General features: G+C 40.2%; 1 protein-coding gene across 1 annotated transcript in view; it reads right to left on the bottom strand.

Moving 5' to 3' along the window:
* Nucleotides 1–7531: 7531 nt before the first annotated feature.
* Nucleotides 7532–21560, bottom strand: part of LOC138879600 (uncharacterized) — a 28277-nt gene continuing 14248 nt past the window's right edge. Inside the window, exons 2-11 of the mRNA XM_070159216.1 lie at nucleotides 19165–19649; nucleotides 18693–18999; nucleotides 15872–15937; nucleotides 14580–14736; nucleotides 14296–14499; nucleotides 12676–12769; nucleotides 12298–12426; nucleotides 10411–10604; nucleotides 8193–8361; nucleotides 7532–8006 (exon numbers count right to left, since the gene is read on the bottom strand). Of these exons, the coding sequence (XP_070015317.1) occupies nucleotides 7532–8006; nucleotides 8193–8361; nucleotides 10411–10604; nucleotides 12298–12426; nucleotides 12676–12769; nucleotides 14296–14499; nucleotides 14580–14736; nucleotides 15872–15937; nucleotides 18693–18999; nucleotides 19165–19649 (2280 nt within the window). The remainder of the gene's footprint in view (nucleotides 8007–8192; nucleotides 8362–10410; nucleotides 10605–12297; nucleotides 12427–12675; nucleotides 12770–14295; nucleotides 14500–14579; nucleotides 14737–15871; nucleotides 15938–18692; nucleotides 19000–19164; nucleotides 19650–21560) is intronic.

Raw genomic sequence — 21560 nt, 5'->3', positions numbered from 1 at the left:
ATATATATATATATATATATATATGGGATATGGGAATGGTTATGGCGTTATATACGCACCACCACCTGATCAGCTGGTATACGATTATGACTTTGCCCATAGTGGCCGATATGATATGATGGGATGCCCTCAGAGGCTGATGATGTTATGAAACATATACCTATGCATGACATGACATTCATACGCATATGCATGACGCTGAAAGTAATTTATGATTTACAAAGTTATTCAGACTTACGGGTTGAGTCATGTACTCCATATGTCTTCCATGTCTCCTATGTATTTATTTATGTGCCTTACATACTCGGTACATTATTCGTACTGACATCCCTTTTGCCCGGGGACGCTGCGTTTCATGCCCGCAGGTCCTAATAGACAGTTCAAGAGCCCTCCAAGTAGGCTATCAGCTCAGCGGAAGATGTTGGTGTGCTCCATTTGCTTCGGAGTTGCGTATTTGGTTAGTATGATTTAGACGTCTATTGTTTGGTATGGCGGGACTCTGTCCCGACCTTTGTGACACTTATGTACTCTTAGAGGATTGTAGACATATGTCGTGTACGTGAAAGATTGTACGGCCATGTCGACCTATGTTTGAGTTTATAAATGATTATGTTAGCCTATTAGGCCCATATGTCACATGTATATAATGATGTAATAAGAAAGGTACATTACGTTGGTACTCGGTCAAGTAAGGTACTGGATGCCCGTCGCGGCCCATCGGTTTGGGTCGTGACAGTAACACTTCTAAACTTGGTGTTGAGGGTATGAAGCCCCGAATTACATGTTATGTGATGGATGTTGAGGTGATACGCATGCTAGGTGACGGGCGTGTGGGCGTGCACCATGTGAACTGTGATTTAGTCGATTCCTTGGAACTACGTAGCTATATTATCTGAACATTTTACTGTACTTTATGTGTTAGAGCACTTGAGTTGTAATTTATGCTAGAAACCATGTTTAGGTTGTATGCTGGTATTATTGGGACCCATAGTGGTCGTTCTTTGCTATTGAGTTATTGGCTTAATTGGAGTTATCTGCTTAGTCGCATTTATCATTACATATCATATCTCAGTCTTTGTTATCGTTATTGTCACATCTCGTATCATTTATTAGGGATGTTTAGCATGAGCATTGTGAGCCCGAGAGACTGGAGAGATTAATGACTGAGTGAGACCGAGGGTTTGATTGTGAGTGATAATTAAGGGATTGGGTTGCACGGTGTAGCATATTTGTATTTATTTATGCCTGGATATGGCTTATTATAGCGTTGAAGGAGCCCCTCCGGAGTCTGCACCCCCACAATAAGCATAGTGGATATTATATTTGGGATAGAGTTCCCTAGGCATGAAGTTGCCCTATATATTCACATTTGGTATGGAGTTCCCTGGGAATGGAGTTGCCTTATAATTTCATATTTGGGATAGAGTTCCCTGGGTTGGGTTAGCCATATACAGTACTAAGTGACTGACTGTGAGTCGCTATTTACATCGAGGGATGGATCTTCCCTAAGCTGGACCTGCCCCGTATAGTACTAAGTGATTGAGTACTCTGAGAGTTTGAGTACATGAGTTCATCACTGAGATGCATTGCATTTGTCATGCGTACCTGAGATACATGCATAAAGATGCATCTCTTTCTGCTACCCGATTTTTGGTGACATTTATGATTTCACCTGTATATTAACATGTAGGCATAGAGGTATATTTTCCTCATGATATCTGAAAATGAAACATCTTATTTATTGTTGAAAGATTTTTGGGAAATATCACAGTTTTCAAACTTACTTATATATTTTTTGGGGTTTTCGGTGAAAGACTTGGGATTTACTATATACTTAAAAAGCATGCTTATTTTCTGTAACAATGAACGACCTTAGTTATTTCTTGTACCACCTTTATTATATTGTTATGAACTGTTGCTGGTTTTTTGAGTTGGACTCTGACCCTTGTACCAGCTCATCACTACTTTCAACCTAAGGTTAGGTTTGTTACTTATTGAGTACATGAGGTCGGTTGTACTCATACTACACTTTTGCACCTTGCATATAAATGTTGGATGCTGATGTTGCTGCGTACGGAGGGAGCTAGATCGGAAGATGTACCTATGTTCTAGTTATGGCTATCACTTGTCCTTGGTATCATTAGATTCGAATTATGCGTCTTTACATTTCGAACAGAAGTTGTAACTATTTTACTTCAGTCTTGTAAAAGTCTAAATCTTAGACGCTCATGATTTGTACTACCAGTCCTTGGGGAGTTGTATAAAATTCAGTTATCTCATTTTTTTGACTCACATCAGTATTATTATATTGTGTTTTATTGTTAGTTAGCTTACCTAGCGGGTGGGGTTAGGTGCCGTCACGACGGTTTGGATTTTGGATCGTGACACAAGTGTTATCACTATCCTCATAGTTACCATTTTGGCAACTGGGGAGAATGTTTTATGATAGTCCAAGCCCTTTTGTTGTGGGTATCCCTTTGCCACCAACCTGTCCTTGTATTTATCTACCTCTCCATTATCTTTGTACTTAATCTTGTACACCCACTTAGAGCCTACTATTTGTTTGCCCATTAGGAGATCAACAGCCTCCCAAGTATGGTTGTCTTCCAATGCATTAATTTCCTGCTTTATGGCTTTTACCCACTTCTCATCTGGAGCTAGGGGTGGGCATAAAATCCGAAATACCGAATTCCGAACGGAACCGAATTAATTTGGTATTTTGGTTTCTATTTTTTCGGTATTTCGGTTCAATTCAGTACTAAATTTTTGATATTTCGGTACGGTCCTCGGTATTAGGATCTTGACAATTCGGTATACCGAATTTTTAAAAATGATGTAGGAGTAGACTACCCAACACCCCAGCCCAAGTACCGACCTAAAATCCAAAATGTTTATTTTTAGTGTTGGAGCCCAACCCAATAAGACCCAACCTAATAATGAATAACCCAATAACCCAAAAGTCTTTCACTTTCTTACCCTCTTGTCTTACCCCCAGACCCTAGTTTACCCTAACATCCTTACTCCTTAGTTCCTTACTGAGAAACCTAACAACTCCTTGTTGAGAAACTCAGAGAAGTGAGAACTGAGGTCGGCTGTCCGTTGTCGCCTGTGAGATCACCAGATCAGTTGTGGCATGTGACAACTGAGATCGGCTGTCAACTCTTCAAATCAAGACTTCAACGGTTCATAACTTTTAAATTTTTCATTCTTCAATCTTCATTTTTTTTGCACTAATTTGTTCTGGAACTTTTAGGCATATAACTTTTTATATTTATACATGTCTTCAAGTGCTCTTGCTGGTACATTAGTTGGAAGTTAGTTGGGTTATCAAAAAAATTAATTAGATCTTTCAAGAAACCAGCTTTCATTATGAATTGATTAGCAAATAACAGACTAAAATGTCCAATTCGGAAATCATTTGTAAGTTATTGGTGATAAGCTTGGAGTTTCTGGATATCATTTGTTAGCTATTAATCATTTGTTAGCTATTGATGATAAGCTTGGAGTTTCATTACGAATTGATTAGCAAATAACCATAGTTGCTAAGTGTTTGTCCTTTCAATATGGTCTGAATCCTAGATCAAACATTGGTTATCTGTTACTTTCTTATATCTGCTTTGGATATCTGTTTTGCAAAGACTTGTCTACCTTCCAAGAAACTTGCTTTTTTTGAATAGAAGAATATGTAAAATGAAGAGTGCCTTTAACTGAAAGTTAAATGAGGACTAGAGGTAAAGAGAGTATGAAATAGACAAGAAATATCCAGAATTAACCAAAAATAGAGGTAGCAAACAAAGATTAACAGAAGAAAAGTTCTTAGACAAGAAATTTTCTCCCTATTGATAAGTTGCTTGACAAAATAATGGAAAGTTCTTAATTTGTGTTTATATTTGTTTTAATTTTGTATGGATGGCAGATGAAAGTAGAGTAAGTGATGCTGGTTCAAGTGAAAGTTTACCTATTACTGAAGATAGCAACACCAATACTATTAATACTCAAGATTCTAAGAAAAGGAAAGTCATGCAACCTAGATCCGACGTTTGGAATTATTTTGATAAATTTGAGGTAAATGGGGTTGGTAAAGAAAGGTGTAGATATTGTAAGCAAGCTTATGTTGCTAATTCATCTAGGAATGGAACAACATGATTGAAGACTCATTTGACTAGATACAAAGAATACCCACTTAACATTGATAAAGATAAAAGTCAAACAAAAATAAATTTTCAATCTTGCCAAAATAATGGAGGATCACTTTGTAAATTTGATCAAGAAGTGGTTAGGAGGGCCTTAATTGAGATGATAGTTATTGATTAACTACCATTTAGCTTTGTAGAAAATGAAGGCTTTATGAAGTTTATGAGAAAAATTCAACCACTATTTCGTCTTCCTTCTCGTAGAACAATAACAAGGGATTGTTATGAAGTTTACGGTGAATTGAAGCAAAATCTAAGAAGGTCTTTTAGAGAAGCACAACCAAAAATTTGCCTTACAACAGACACATGGACTTCATTACAAAGAATAAATTATATGTGTTTGACAGCCCACTTCATTGATAGGGATTGAAAGTTGCATAAAAGAATACTATATTTTTGCCCTATCACTAGTCATAAGGGTGAAGAGATGGCTAAATCTATTTCTAATTATTTGCTTGAATGGAAATTAGACAAGGTATTCACTATTACCGTGGACAATGCTTCTTCAAATGATGTCATAGTCAAAGAATTGTCTAAATAGTTAGATGTGTGAAAAACTAATATGATGAGTGGTAAACATCTTCATGTGATATGCATGTCTCATATACTAAATCTAATTGTGCAAGATGGTTTGAAAGAACTTGATGCTTCTGTCACACGTGTTAGAAATATTGTGAGGTATGTGAGATCTTCACTTGCAAGGACCTTAAAGTTTAGACAGTGTTGTGCACATGTAAAGGTAGAAAGTACCAAAACATTATGTTTGGATGTTACTACTAGGTGGAATTCCACCTATTTGATATTGGATATGGCACAAAACTTTGAAAAGGCCTTTGACAAGTTTCATCTTTTTGATGATGGATTTTCTGCTTATCAATGTTATCATCTTTGTGAAGATGGTAGTAGTGCAGGTCCTCTTGATTCTGATGATTGGGTGAATGTGAGGAATGTGATAGAGTTTCTTGCAAGATTTCACAAGCTAACTAAAAAAGTTTCAGGTTCACATTATGTCGCTTGTAATTCTCACTTTGGGGATGTATCTGAACTTTATTGTCATTTAAAAATGTGTTTAGTTAGTGAGGATGAGCATTTGAGAAAAATGGTTGAGCAAATGCAAGAAAAGTTTAAGAAGTATTGGGGTGAGCCTGAAAAGATGAATAAAATAATTTTTATTGCTTCCGTCTTGGATCCATGTAACAAATTTGAATATGTAAAGGGAACACTTGAAGACCTTTTTGGGGAGTAAAAGGGGAAGAAAATAAATGGTGAGGTGCATGCTTATATGAATTCTTTGTTTGGAAAGTATCTAAAAATGTATTCAACTGGATCTTTCTCATTCTCCATCTAGTTCTACTTCATCTAATACATCTAGTGGGAGTGTTATAACTGCATCATTAATAAGGACGAAGCTTCACTTGAAGAAACAAAAGCAAGACAATGGAAGTGAGGGTACTAAATCGGAGTTGGATAAATACATTAGTGAAGAACAAGAGCCTTTTAGAGAAGAATTTGATATCTTAAGTTGGTGGAAAACACATGCTCCTAGATTCCTATTCTTTCGGAGTTGGCTCATGATGCGTTGGTCATTCAAATTTCTAGTGTGGCATCGGAATATGTGTTTAGCATTGGTAGTCGTATTCTTGATTCATTTAGGAATTTATTGACTCCTAAATGTGTGCAAGCTCTTGTTTGTGTTCAATATTGGCTTAGAGAAGAGAAGAATCCTATAAGTGTTGAAGAAGACTTGAAGTATCTTGAGGAACTCGAGCTTGGTAAGCTTTAATATTTTGTGTGTAGTTTAGTTCAAAAAAATATATAATACTTGTTTATTTGTATGACATATTTGATCGAATTATCTTTAGATATGGAAATAATGGAAGCCCTACTAGCATTGTTTGAACATTGATGTATAGTTGCAACTTGCGAAATGAGTGGTAATTTTAATACTCTATTCGTTTGGTGATATACTTTTTTAGTTTTATTTTATTATCATCAAAAAATAATATTCTAACTTATGATTTATATTTTTTTTAGGTTCAACTACAATCATGCCCCGTGCTTCTAAAGTACGCTCTCATATTTGGGAACACTTTGAGGTGAAAGAAGATAACAGAGAAGTTCGCAAAGTAGAGTGCAAGCATTTTGATCGAGTCTATAATGTTCATCCAAAGAGGGATGGAACATTTGGCTTAAGGAATCATATTACGCTTTGTCTTGAGCGTCTTCCTGGAATCTGTATTCAAGAATTAAGACTAAGTTGATTCGAGACTATTAGTGTAAACTTGAATTGAGGGATGGCCTCTCTGTTTTTCTGTTGAAGTTTGTTTAATTCTGCTACTATTGTGTTAGAGACTTAGGGTCTGCTGTTAGAGTCTGATGCCCTCTTTGTTTATGCTATTGTCTTTAATGTTGTGTTTATGTTAGAGACTTAAATGTTTGTGGATGGCCTTTTTTCGAAGAATGTTGGTTGTTCAGGTATTTCCACTTTCCAGTGGGTGGGTATTGAAACGTAAGTCGTAATTCTGCCATTGTCCTAATTCTGGTAGAGATGAGCCAATGATAATTGGATTGCAAATTGCAATATGATAATAGGTTCTTGGCAGTTGGCAGTGTGTAATTGATAATACTTGTTTCGGTACTTCTAAAATTTGCTTTACTGTGATGACTATTGGAACTGATTCAGTTTCACCATCTCTTTCACTAGTGACTCTGCATTTGTTTGACATTCTGATTGTTCTTTTGGATAAATAGGAATGGTGATTTTTAGATTGTATTAATTTCTCAACTGGATTGCTAGTTTACTTGTGAAGAGAGGTGGTAGTGTGGTGCATTTCTGTATTTTGGAACAACTAACTTAGATTTTTCTGCTATTCCCTTACCTAGACGTATGTAGAATCTCAATTGCGGAAAACAAATAGTTTAAACTGTTACGTTCTTCTATCAGCAATAGTTACCAATTACTAGCAAAAACTAGTTCTTAGTTTTTATTTTGTTTTAAATATGGTGTTTTCATTGAAACAAAAAACACTCGTGCACTCTTGGATACTTAAAATTACAAACACTACTGGATGCCTCTATCTGCTTGAACACTTTGTTAATTAACTATCTACTTTATTTCGTGATCTGAAAAGTCAGCATTGAAATACTTTCTGCAAAGTTTAAATGTTTTCAGTTTGGTGCTACAGTATCGAACCAAATTAAGTTTATTTATTTAGCGATTATTAAACCGAAACCGTACTGAACCAAAATAAAAATACCAAACCGTACCGAAATAATTTGGTACGGTATTTGGTATACAATATTGATAAACCGAACAACGAAATACCGAACAAAAATTCTTAAATACCGAACCGAAATACCGAATGTCCACCCCTATCTGGAGCTGCTTCTTTGAAGCTTCTTGGTTCAGTAGAGGTTATAAAAAGTCCAACATATGTACAGTAAGTTGTAGAAAGGTAATAATAGGACACATAGTTGGTGATAGGATATTTGCAAAATGCTGAAGATTTCTTCCTAGTGAGATAGTCTTTCAGCCATGTAGGAGGCTGTATCACTCTACTAGGTTTGATTTTATCCATCTCTGGAATATCAGGTTGTTCCCCTGCAGTTTGGACATCTGTGAAGATTTCATGTTGAGTCTGTTCATCTGAGAATTCAGGCTCTGAGTTATAACCACTTGTGTTCAAATTATGTTCAGTTGGCCTTTCAGCCTCTAGCTCTGAGTTGATATCATCTTCCTCTAAATGTGTTGCTTTTGAGTTGATATCAATGGTTGTCTCCCGATCAACATTTACCTCCTGCTCAGTAGCTGGTCTATGCTAAAATTCCTCTTCTAAATTGACTAATTGCATACATTTATGTGTTATAGGATCTGCCAGGAATAAGTCATCTTCCTTAATATCTTTATGTCTCTTTTCTTTAAAAGGAAATATATCCTCTCTGAAAGACACATCTCTGCTTACAAAAAAGATCTATGACTCCAAATCATACAACCAATACCTCTTTTGTGTTTCTGAGTATCCCATGAATACTATTTTCTTTGCTCTTGCAACAAACTTATCTTCCATTGGTAAGACACTAGCATAACACAAACATCTAAACACTCTTAGGTGCTCTATTTTAGGCACCTTCCCATGTAGCATTTCATAGGGTGATTTGCCATTTAGTACTGCACTTGGAAGTTTGTTAATCAAATATACTGCAGTTCTAATGCACTTACCCCAGAATCTAATTGGGACAACACTTTTAAGTTTTTGTCACGACCCAAATATCCGGTCGTGATGGCGCCTATCACAGTACTAGGCAAGCCAACCAAATATTTAACACAGCGAAATCGCTTATAAAAATCATTTTCTAGTATCAAATAAGACTCAAATTCGTCAAATGAAATAGATGAGTGAAACAGAATATGTGGAAAAAACAGTATAAAACACCAACACAGCCCAACAGTCCGGTGTCACTAGTCAAGAGCCTCTAAATACAACTCAAACTGACTGGATAATACATCAAAAGTCTGAAATAGCAGAATACTAAGATAGAAAGGAGGAAAGCAGGGCTGCGAACGTCGTGCACAAGGCCCCAAACATGGAATACGACACAAAATATAGTATCAATCTCTAAAATACGAGATATCATAAAATTTCAAATCAAATACAAGGCTTAATAGCCGCTAAGGGATGGACCAAGTCACAAATCCCTACCGATGCACACCCACATGCTCGTCACCTAGCATGTGCGCCACCTCATTTATCAAAACAATACGAAATACCGGGGTTTCATACCCTCAGGTCCAGATTTACAATGGTTACTTACCTCAAACCGGATGAAATACTACTCCACGATGCCCTTGCCTTTCGACTCGGCCTGAACTCGCGTCGAATCTATCCAAAATTTTTGCATACCACGAGTTCATACATACCAAGAATACCAAAATCTCCTCCCACGAGTTCATACATACCAAGAATACCAAAATCTGACCACAAATGACCGCTCAAATCCCTAGATTAAGATCTCCAAATTCCCCCCCCCCCCAATTTTTGCTACTAATTTCCATATATTTCAAGCTTAATCAGTCAAAAACCATCATAGAAACGAGTTTAGGATCCAAAAATCTTACCTCCATGAAACCCTCTTGATTTCTATCTTCAAATTGCTCTCCTAAGCTCAAAATCGTATGAGAAAATGATGAAATAACCAAAAATTCGCGAAGGAAACCTTATATACTTTCTGACCCAGTGTTTTCGCACTTGTGGTCATCTTAACGCATCTGCGGCAAACCCACCCGCATCTACGGTTTTCACTTAAACCCCTAGAGTCGCATCTGCGAACACACTTCCGCACCTGCAGTCTCGCTGGTGCGATCAACCTTCTGCACCTGCGCCTTTAGCTCCTTTTGCCCACTCCCGCATCTATGCCTATTCTTCCTCTTCTGCGGCCCCGCACCTGCGGTCCCCAATCCGCAGGTGCGGTTATGACAGCAAAATCAGCAGCTTCAGCTACACAATTATAACTCTCAACATCCTGTCAACCATCTGAAATCACCCCGAGGCCCCCTGGACCTCAGCCAAAGGTACTAGCAAGTCATATATCACCATCCAAACTTATACCAATCTTCGAAACACCTAAAACAACATCGAAACAACAAATCAACCACGGATTCAAGCCTAAGAAATCCAAAAACTACCGAATTTTGCTTTCAATCAAAAAGTCTATCACAACTCGTCCGAATAACCTGGAATTTTCCACACACATCACAAATGACACAACAGACCTACTCCAACTTCTGGAATTCCATTCTGACCCTTATATCAAAATCTCTGCTATCAACCGAAAAATGCCAAAAATTCATTTTCGCCAATTCAAGCCTAAATCTACTTCGGACCTCCAAAACACATTCCGATCACACTCCTAATTCCCAAATCACCCCCCGAAGCTATCCTAATCATAAAAAAAAATTCCAAGATTGTTTACTCATAAGTCAACTTTCAATTCACTTTTCTAACTAAAAGACCAACTTAAGAGACTAAATATCTCAAACCTCACCAAAACCATTCCGAATTCGAACCAACCAACTCGATACCATTCAATACGAGTGAACAAGACATAAAAAAGCAGAAATATAGGAAACGGAGTGGTAACTCATGAAATAACCGGCTGGGTTGTTACATCCTCCCCCTCTTAAATAAACGTTCGTCCCCGAACGAGTCAAGAAACATACCTGAAGCCTCAAATAGGTGAGGATATCTGCTCCAAATCTCCCCCTCGGTCTCCCAGGTAGCCTCCTCCATGGGCCAACCTCTCCACTGCACCTTCACTGAAGCTATATCCTTTGATCGCAACTTTCGAACCTGATGCTCTAAAATGGTTGTTGGCTCTACATCATAGGTCAATTCACCCTCTAACTGAACCATGCTAAAATCCAGAACATGAGACGGATCTCCAATACACTTTCGGAGCATAGAAACATGAAATATCGGATGCACACTCGACAAGCTGGGGTAGCAAAGCAAGCTCATAAGCCACCTTCCCAATCCTCTGAAGCACCTCAAAAGGCCCAATGAACCGAGGGCTCAACTTCCCTTTCTTTCCAAATCTCATAACACCCTTCATGGGTGAAACCTTTAGTAGCACCTTCTCCCCAACCATATAAGACACATCATGAACCTTCCTGTCAGCGTAACTCTTTTGCCTCGACTGCGTTGTACGAAGCCTCTCTTGAATCACCTTCACCTTGTCCAAAGCATCCTGCACCAAGTCTATACCCAAAAGTCTAGCCTCGTCGGGCTCAAACCAACCAACTGGAGATCTACACCGCCTCCCATATAAGGCCTCGTATAGAGCCATCTGAATGCTCAATTGATAACTATTATTATATGCAAACTCCGCGAACGGTAGAAACTGATCCCATGAACCACCGAAGTCAATCACACAAGCGCGCAATATGTCCTCCAATATCTGAATGGTGCGTTCGGACTTCCTGTCCGTCTGAGGGTGAAAAGTTGCACTCAACTCAACCTGAGTACCCAACTCTCTCTGCACGGCTCACTAAAACTGTGAGGTAAACTGAGTACCTCTATTTGAAATGATGGAAACTGGGACACCATGTAACCGAACAACCTCTCGGATATAAATCTCAGCTAACCACTCTGAGGAATAGATAGTACAAATAAGAATGAAATGTGCGGACTTGATCAGCCGATCCACAATCACCCAAATAGCATCGAACTTCTTCAAAGTCCGTGGGAGCCCAACTACAAAGTCCATGGTGATCCGCTCCCACTTCTACTCTGGAATAATCATCTGCTGAAGCAAGCCACCCGGTCTTTGATGCTCATATTTCACCTACTGACAATTGAGACACCGAGCTACAAATCCTATAATATCCTTCTTCATCCTCCTCCACCAATAATGTTGTCTCAGATCCTGGTACATCTTCGCGGCACCCGAATAAATGGAATATCGCGAGCTATGGGCCTCCTCTAATATCAACTCCCGAAGCCCGTCTACAATGGGCACACAAATCCAGCTATGCATCCTCAACACTCCATCATCACCAATGGTCACATCTCTGGCATCATCGTACTGAACTATGTCCTTAAGGACAAGCAAATGAGGATCATCATACTGGCACTCTCTGATGCGATCAAATAAAGAAGATCAAGAAATCACGCAAGCCAATACCCGACTGGGCTCCGAAATATCCAACCTCACAAACACATTGGCCAAGGCCTAAACATCAACTACAAGAGGTCTCTCCCCAACTGGAATATACGCCAAACTCCCCATACGAACTGCCTTCCTACTCAAGGCATCGGCCACCACATTGGCCTTTCCCCGATGGTACAAGATAGTAATATCATAATCTTTTAACAACTCCAACCATCTCTGCTGCCTCAAATTGAGATCCTTCAATTTGAACAAGTGTTGGAGGCAACGATGATCAATAAATACCTCACAAGACATATCATACAAATAATGCCTCCAAATCTTCAACGCGTGAACAAAGGTAGCCAACTCTAGATCATGAACGGGGTAGTTCTTCTCATAGGGCTTCAATTGACGAGAAGCATAAGCAATAACTCTACCCTCCTATATTAACACACACCCAATTCCCACTCTTGAAGCATCAAAATACACTGTATATGAACCTGAAGCTGATGGCAAAACCAATATTGGAGTCGTGGTCAAGGCAGTCTTGAGCTTCTGAAAGCTCGCCTCATAATCATCCGACCACCTGAATGAAACACCATTCTAAGTCAATTTGGTCAAGAGCAATGCAATAAATGAAAATCCCTGAATGAATCGACGGTAATAACCCGCCAAACCAAGAAAAATGCAAATCTCTATGGCTGAGAATGGTCTAGGCCAACTCTGAACTGCCTCTATCTTCTTCAGATCAACCTGAATACCTTCGTTAGACACCACGTGCCCCAAGAAAGCCACTGAACTAAGCCAAAACTCACACTTGGAGAACTTTGCATACAGCTTCTCCTCCCTTAATCTCTGCAACACAACTCTCAAATACTCCACGTGCTCCTCTTGGCCACGCGAGTACACCAGAATATCATCAATGAAAACTATGACAAATGAGTCGAGATAAGGTCGGAACACGATGTTCATCAAATGCATGAACGTTGTTGGGGCATTAGTCAACCCGAAAGACATCACAAGGAACTCATAATGACCATAACGGGTCCTGAAAGTTGTCTTAAGAACATTCGAGTCCCTGATTTTCAACTGGTGATACCCTAAACAGAGATCAATCTTGAAGAACACTCTCGCTCCTCCAAGCTCGTCAAATAAATCATCAATGCGAGGCAAAGGATACTTGTTATTAATTGTAACCTTGTTCAACTGCCTGTAATCAATGCACATTCTCATCGTGCCATACGTTTTCTTCACAAATAGAACAGGAGCACCCCACGGTGAAACACTAGGCCGAATAAACCCCTTATCAAGGAGTTCCTGAAGCTGCTCCTTCAACTCTACCGGTGCCATACGATACAGTGGAATGGAAATAGGCTGAGTGCTCGGCACCAAATCAATACCAAAGTAAATATCCCTATCCGGCGGCATGCCCGGCAAGTTTGCAAGAAACACATCGGGAAAATCCCTCGCAACAGGAACAGAATCAATACCGGAGTCTCTACACCGACATCCCTCACAAATGTTAAGTATGAAAGACAACCCTTCCCAACCATACGCTGGACCTCCAGAAATAAAATCACCCTACTGGGGACAAAATCAGTTGAACCTCACCACTCAATCAGTGGCACACCAGGCATAGTCAACGTCACTGTCTTAGCATGACAGTACAATATAGCACGACATGGAAATAACCAATCCATGCCCAATATAACATCAAAGTCCACCATACAAAGCATCAATAGATCCACTCGGGTCTCTAGAGCCCCAATAGTCACCACACACGACCGGTATACACGGTCCACAATTATAGTATTGCCCACCGGAGTAGATAGACGAATAGATGAAACAAGAGACTCATGGGGCATATCCAAATAACAAGCAAAATATGATGACATATATGAAAAAGTGGAACCAGGATCAAATAATATAGAGGCATCTCTGTGGAAGACTGAGACAATACTTGTAATCACAGCATCTGAAGCAATAGCATCTGGTCTAGCTAGGAGTGCATATAATCGAGCCTGACCGCCACTTGATCGACTTCCCTTTCTAGGGCGACCCCTAGCCGACTGATCCCTACCCCTAGCTGCCTGAGCGGGTGGTGAAGTAATTGGAGCTGAAGTTGAGGGCTGACCCTTTTGCTAAGACGGACCCTCAAGAAGGCGAGGACAATGTCTCCTCATATGCCCAAACTCTCCACACTCATAACAACTCCCTAGTGTGGGGAACAGGGACTGAAGGGAACCCTTGGTACCAGAATGACCAATAGAAGGACCTGGCATAGAAGAACCCTGAACCGATGGAGCACGGGACGAACTCTGGGCGGGTAAAGCACTAAATGATGAATAACCCTGATGTGAGTTGTGAGAACCATGGCCCGACGATGCCCCACGACAAACTGGGCGAGCTGACTGAGCATGCCTGAATAGATGGCCTCTGTCATGCTAAAACTGACCTCTCGAAGGAGCACCACCAAAACTACCAGATCCCCGAGGCCTCTTGGCCTCTCTCTCATCTCGCTCCTGGCAACAAACTGACTCAATCTCGCGAGCGATATCAACAACCTCCTCAAAAGTAGAACCTGACACTCTCTCCCTAGTCATGAGAATCTGAAGCTGATATGTGAGGCCATCAACGAACCTTCTGATCCTCTCTCTGTCTGTAGGAACCAACCAACAGCATGACTAGCTAACTCCAAGAACCTTATATCATACTGCGTCACAGTCATATCCCCCTAACGCAACTGCTTGAACTGCCTGTGCAGCTCCTTTCTGCGAGAATGTGGCACATACTTCTCCAAAATGAGAATCGAGAACTGCTTCCAGGTAAGGGGCACTGCATCAACAGGACTACGCCTCTCATAAGCCTCCCACCAAGTAAAGGCAGCTCCAAAAAACTAAAAAGTAGTAAATGCTACACCACTGGTTTCTAGAATACCCGTTGTACGAAGAATCCATTGACACTTGTCCAAGAAACCCTGGGCATCCTCGCCCTCTGTACCACTGAAAGTCGAAGGCTGAAGTTTACCAAACCTCTCCAATCGACATTGCTCGTCGTCAAGCATAACTAGTACCACATAATCCTAGGCTGGTGCAACCGGCTGGGCTAGAGGTTCCCCCGGCGTCTGAAGTCCCTGCACAACCTGCTCAGGTGTGCGAGCAACGGGAGTCTCAGTGCCTCCCCCGACCTGAGAAGTAGTTGTGGCTGTAGTAACTGAGACCGCCTGATCCAGGCCAGTGCATACTCATAGAATCTGAGCTAAATCCTTCTGAAGGCTTGGAACCACAATAGGCATAGTCGGTGCTTGAGCTGGTGCTGCTGGAGCGTCCACAACTAGGACTTGATCCTAAACTAGGGAAGTTGGTGGATCTGTAGGTGCTGCCCTAGCTGCTGTGTGGGCTATACCCCTGCCCCTACCACGGCCTCGACCGCGTCCTCAGCTTCTAGTAGCCCCAACTGGTGGTACTGGTGGTCGTCCGTCCTGACCCATAGCACGTGTCCTCACTATCTGTGAGAGAATAGAATAACAAAGGTTTAGTACTAGAATCAACAGATTTCGCACGACAGGAATTCAAGAATGTGAAGTTTTCCTAAAGGTTCTGCAGCCTCCTGAGGATAAATACAGACGCCTCTGTACCGATCCGCCAGACTCTACTAAACCGGCTCATGACTCGCGAGACCTATGTAACCTATGCTTTGATACCAACTTGTCACGACCCCAAATACTCGGTCATGATGACTCCTATCACAGTACTAGGCAAGCCAACCAAATATTTACCACAGCAAAATCTTTTATAAAAATCATTTTCTAGTATTGAAGAAGTCTCAAATTTATCATAAGAAATAGATGGGTGAAATAGAATATGCGGAAAAACCAGTACAAAATACCAACACAACCCAACAATCCGGTGTCACTAGTCAAGAGCCTCTAAATACAACTCAAACTGACTGAATAATACATCAAAAGTTTGAAATAGCAGAACACTAAGATAGGAAGGAGGAAAGTAGGGCTGCGAACGTTGTGCCGCTACCTTGCAGTCTATGGTAAAGCTCTGAGAGTGCTGGAAGCTCTCACTTTGCTGTTCGGGCACCTGAATCTGCACACAAGGTCCAGGAAGTGACGTGAGTACGCTAACTCAATAAGTAACTAAAGTAAATAAGGTCTGAGTGAATTGACGAGCAGTAAAGATCATATAATAAGTCTCAACAGAAATAGAAAGTCGAATTCTGCAATTTAAAAGTTTGTCATCTCGTAAAACTTCAGTTTCAATTAAAATACTTTGAAATCATTTATTTACCAGATTTCAACAGAGGATCAGTATGAAAAGAAGAGTGAAAGCAACAAAATGTCATAAATAGGCCCCTCGGGCAAGGTATCACTCATAACTATAGCCTCTCGGGCAAGCCTCTTAGTCACTCCTGACTCAGCTCTCGTCGATCAATACTCACACTCATCACTCCGGCTCGATAGATATCTCATAATAACAATAATAGTAATAACTATTGCGGTGTGCAACCCGATACATAGTTTATAGTCGACTACACTCACTGGGGGTGTACAAATTTCGGATGGGCTCCTATAGCCCAAGCGTCATATGGATGCGGCGTGCAGACCGATCCAATATATATATCGCTGCGGCGTGCAGCCCGATCCATAATATATATATATATATATATAGCCGCTACGGGATGGAACAAGTCACAAATCCCTACCAGTGCACGCCCACACGCTCGTCACCTAGCATGTGTGCCACCTCGTTTATCAAAACAATACGAAATACTAGGGTTTTATACCATCAGGTCTAGATTTACAATGGTTACTTACCTCAAACCGGATGAAATACTACTCCCCGATGCCCTTTCCTCTCAACTCGGCCTCAACTCGCGTCGAATCTATCCAAAATCAGAATCAGGATGTCAAAATATGCTAAGGGAACGAAGCCCATGCGAAAATAATCAAATTACAGCACAAATCCCGAAATTAGCAAAACCCGACCCCCGAGCCCATGTCTCGGAATCTGATAAAAGTTACATCAATAAACTCATTATCCTCCCACGAGTTCATATATACCAAGATTACCAAAATCTGACCACAAATGACCTCTCAAATACCTAGATTAAGGTCTCCAAATTCCAGGCCCTAAACCCCCCAATTTTTGCTACTACTTTACATTGATTTCAAGCTTAATCAGTCAAAAACCATCATAGAAATGAGTTTAAGATCCAAAAATCTTACCTCCATGAAACCCTCTTGATTTCTCTCTTCAAATTGCTCTCCCAAGCTCAAACCCGTATGAAAAAATGATGAAATAACCAAAAATTTGTGAAGGAAACCTTATATACTTTCTGACCTAGTCTTTTTGCACCTACGGTCCTCTTAACACACCTACGGTGCCGCTTCTGCATCCAAACCAACCGCTTCTACGGTTTTCACTTAAATCCCCAAAGCCGTACCTGCACACACCCTTCCGCACCTACGGTCTCGCAGGTGCGATCAACCTTTCGCACATGCGCCTTCAGCTCCTCTTGCCCACTCTCACATCTGCGCCTATTCTTCCGCTTCTGTGGCCCAGCATCTGCGGTCCCCAATCTGCAAGTGCGATTATGACAGCAAAATCAGCAGCTTCAGCTGCACAATTATAACTCTCAACATCCCGACAACCATCCGAAATCACCCCGAGGCCCCCGGGACCTCAACCAAAGGTACTAGCAAGTCATATACCACCATCCAAACTTATACCAATCTTTCAAATACCTAAAACAACATCGAAACAACAAATCAACCACGGATTCAAGCCTAAGAACTCCAAAAACTAATGAATTCCACTTTCGAGCAAAAGGTCTATAACACCTCGTCTGAATGACCTAAAATTTTGCGCACACATCACAAATGACATAGCGGACCTACTCCAACTTTTGGAATTTCATTCCAACCCCTATATCAAAATCTCTCTATCAACCGAAAAATGTCAAAAATCCATTTTCGCCAATTCAAGCCTAAATCTATTCCGGACCTCCAAAACACATTTAGATCACGCTCATAAGTCCCAAATCACCTCCCAAAGATATCTGAATCATAAAAATCAAATTCCGATATCGTTTGCTCACAAGTCAACTTCCAGTTGACTTTTCTAACTAAAAGACCAACTTAAGAGACTAAGTGTCTCAAACCTCACCAAAACCATTCCGAACTCGAACCAACCAACTCGATACCATTCAATACAACTAAACAAGACATAAATAAGTAGAAATATAGGAAACGGAGTGGTAACTCATAAAACGACCGGCTGCGTCGTTACAGTTTTAGAGCCCTTGTAACTTCCAGAATATGCCTATGTATTCTCTCGACAGTCCCATTTTGTTGTGGCGTATATGGACAACTACTTTGATGATCACTCCAAGACCAGAAAGTAAATCATTACATTTTGAATTAAAAGGTTATGTGTCATTGTCTAATCTCAACGCCTTAACTATCATAGTAAACTGATTTTTTATCATTGAGACGAAATTTGTCAATACAACCAATACCTCACACTTAGACTATATTAGGCAAACCAAAGTGTACCTACTAAATTCATCAACAATTGTGACAAAGTAATGCTTCTTATCACGTATAGGCCTCTTATAGGGACCCCAAACATCTACATGTATAAGCTAAAAAATACAATTTGATTTACTGCTATTAACTGGAAAAATTGATCTATGTTGTTTTTCCATTGGACATACTTGACACTCCTGTTGCACACACTCATCTACTAGATTTCTCAAGATAGATATCTGGTGCATTGCCTTCATGGAAGGATGTCCTAGTCTTGAGCGCTACAATTTTGTGTCATGCTTCCCTTTTATTACTGGTTCTCCTATTACTGGTTTTGTATGTTTTTTGGAGAATGTAGGGCTATCAGATTCTCTACCAATCCCCATCACCTTGACACTATAAAGACCTTGAAGAAGATAGAAATCGGGAAAGAATTTAACAGTACAAACAAGGTTCTTGATTAGCTTGGCTACTGAAAGCAAATTAAACTTGAAAACTGGTACATGTAGGACATTTCTAATCCTCTGACCTCCTAAAATTGTTGCATCTCCAATATCAGTTATCTGTGACTTGTTCCCATTTAGCACCTGCACTTTTCTACCTTCTTGATTCCCTAATTTCCTAATGTCAATCAGTTTTGCTTTACAGGAAGTAATATGATAAGATGCCCCTAAATCTATAATCTATTCAATACCACAAGTTTTGGATAGCAGGGAAATAATACCTAACATATTGGCTCTACAGTCACCAGATGATGCTGATTTGTTTAACAAATTCACCAGTTACTTATATTCCTCTTCTGTAAAGAAATGGCCTTGTGATTGACGTTCAACAGAGTTAGTTCTCTCAACTGTTGTGTTGTTCACATAGATTTTGAAACCAGTACCCTGCATTGGCCTCTTTACTTTTGAAATCAGGTGGATACCCCACAATTTGTAATAGTTTTCCTTTTGATGTCCCTTATACCCACAATGATCACAAATCACACCAAGTTTCTTTCCTTTCGTCATTTGTCCTTTTCCAGCTAACATGGTTAATGGTTCTTTGTTCAAGTCCATTACACCAGGAGCTCGTTGACTCACTTCCTGTATTACTGGGGCATATGCTTGGTTTACTGTAAGTACAAGAGTTTTCAATAGAATTTGACTACGAACATAAGCATAAGTCTCATTTAATCCAACTAGAAATTGCACTAGACACTGCTGATAGAATATTTCAGAAAATGGTTCTAATTCTTTGCATTTACAACCACGACCTGGTATTACGGTATCCTGTTAATCCCAAAGGTCCTTCATTCTAGTGAAATATGTAGTAATAGAATCCTTACCTTGAGTTAGGGTTCCAATTTGTAACGACCCGGCCGGTCATTTCATGAGTTACCGCCCTGTTTTCCCCATTTCTGCTTCTTTATGCTTTGTTAATCTGTGTTATATGGTATCGGATTAGTCGGTTCAAATTCGGAAAGGTTTTGGGAAGGTTTGAGACACTTAGTCTCTTAAGTTGGTCTTTAGTTAGAAAAAGTCAACCGGAAGTTCACTTGTGAGCAAACGATCTCGGAATTTGGTTTTATGATTCGGATAGATTCAGAAGGTGATTTGGGACTTAGGAGCGTGATCAAAATGTAATTTGGAGGTTCGTGGTAGATTTAGGCTTGAATTGACGAAATTGGAATTTTGGCATTTTCCGGTTACTAGCAAAAATTTTGATATCAGGGTCAGAATGGAATTTCGGAAGTTGCAGTAGGTTTGCTATGTCATTTGTGATGTGTGTGCAAAATTTCAGGTCATTCGGACGAGGCTTGATAGACCTTTTGATCAAAAGCAGAATTTGGAAGTTTTTAGAGTTCTTAGGCTTGAATCCGTGGTTAATTTGATGTTTCAATGTTGTTTTAGGTGTTTCGAAGAATGGTATAAGTTTGGAGGTAGAATATGACTTGTTCGTACTTTTGGCTGAGGTCCCGGGGGCATCGGGATGATTTCGGATAGTTAACGGGGAGTTTGGGGATTTGTTGGAGCAGCTTCAGCTGCTGATTTACTGTCATAACCGCACCTGCAGTTAGGGTTCCACAGGTGCGATGACCGCATAAGGGAAAGGGAGATCAGATGCGGCCAAGTGGATAAATGGCTGGAGTCGCAGATGTGAAATATTTGGCACACCTGTGATGGCGCAGGTGCGAGATTTCGATCGTAGGTGCGGTCTTGGTGCGTTAAGTGGTTTCCGCAGATGCACACCTGGGACCGCAGGTGCGAGAATTTTGATAGTAGATGCGATTTTGCTTGGTCAGAACATATATATTTTGCCCTTCGCGAATTTGGGTTATTTTCCATCACTTTTCAAACGAGAAGAAGCTTGGGATAGCAAATTCAAGGGAGAGTTCAAGAGGGTTTCGTAGAGGTAAAGTTTTTGGTCCCTAAACTTGGTTGTATGATAATTTTTAACGTTGTAAGCATGAAATCCATAGGAAAATCAGTAGCAAAAATTGGGTTTTAGGGCTTGGGAATTGGAGACCTAAATTTAGGGATTTGAGGGGTCATATGTGGTTGCATTTTTGGTACTTTTGATATGTATGAACTTATGGAGGAATAAGGATTCTATTGACGTAAATTTTATCGGATTCCGAGACGTGGGGCCAGGGGTCGGATTTTGACCAATTTTGAGATTTTTATGTAATTTGATTGTTTTCGAGTAGGCTTTGTCCCCTTAGCATATTTTGATGGTTATATACTGATTTTGGTTAGATTCGGGGCATTTGGAGGTCGAATCAAGAGGCAAGGGTGTCGTAGTCTAGAGTTTGGCTTGGCTTGAGATAAGTAACGCTTCCAAACTTGGTTCTGAGGGTTTGTAACCCCAAACTATGTGTTCTATGATTACTATTGAGGTGACGCAATGCCAAGTGACGGGCATGTGGGCATGCACCGTGAGAAATGTTGTCTGGATCATTCCATGGCACCGCTTAGTGACTCTTTTAAGTTGATACCTGTGTTGTAATTATGTGATTAAGTTAATAAGTTGCAAATCATGCTAATTATCATGCTAAGGCTTCACGCTAACACTGTTGAGAACCGAGAGGTCGTTTCTTGCTGTCATGTCATTAGCTTCATCTACAATCTATACTCAGTCCTGTTCATGCATATTATATCATGCCTCAGTCTCGATTATTGCTATTTGACATATCATATCAT

Source organism: Nicotiana sylvestris, chromosome 10, assembly GCF_000393655.2.
Source record: "Nicotiana sylvestris chromosome 10, ASM39365v2, whole genome shotgun sequence".
Lineage (NCBI taxonomy): Eukaryota > Viridiplantae > Streptophyta > Magnoliopsida > Solanales > Solanaceae > Nicotiana > Nicotiana sylvestris.
This window is presented reverse-complemented; position numbering and strand designations above follow the sequence as displayed.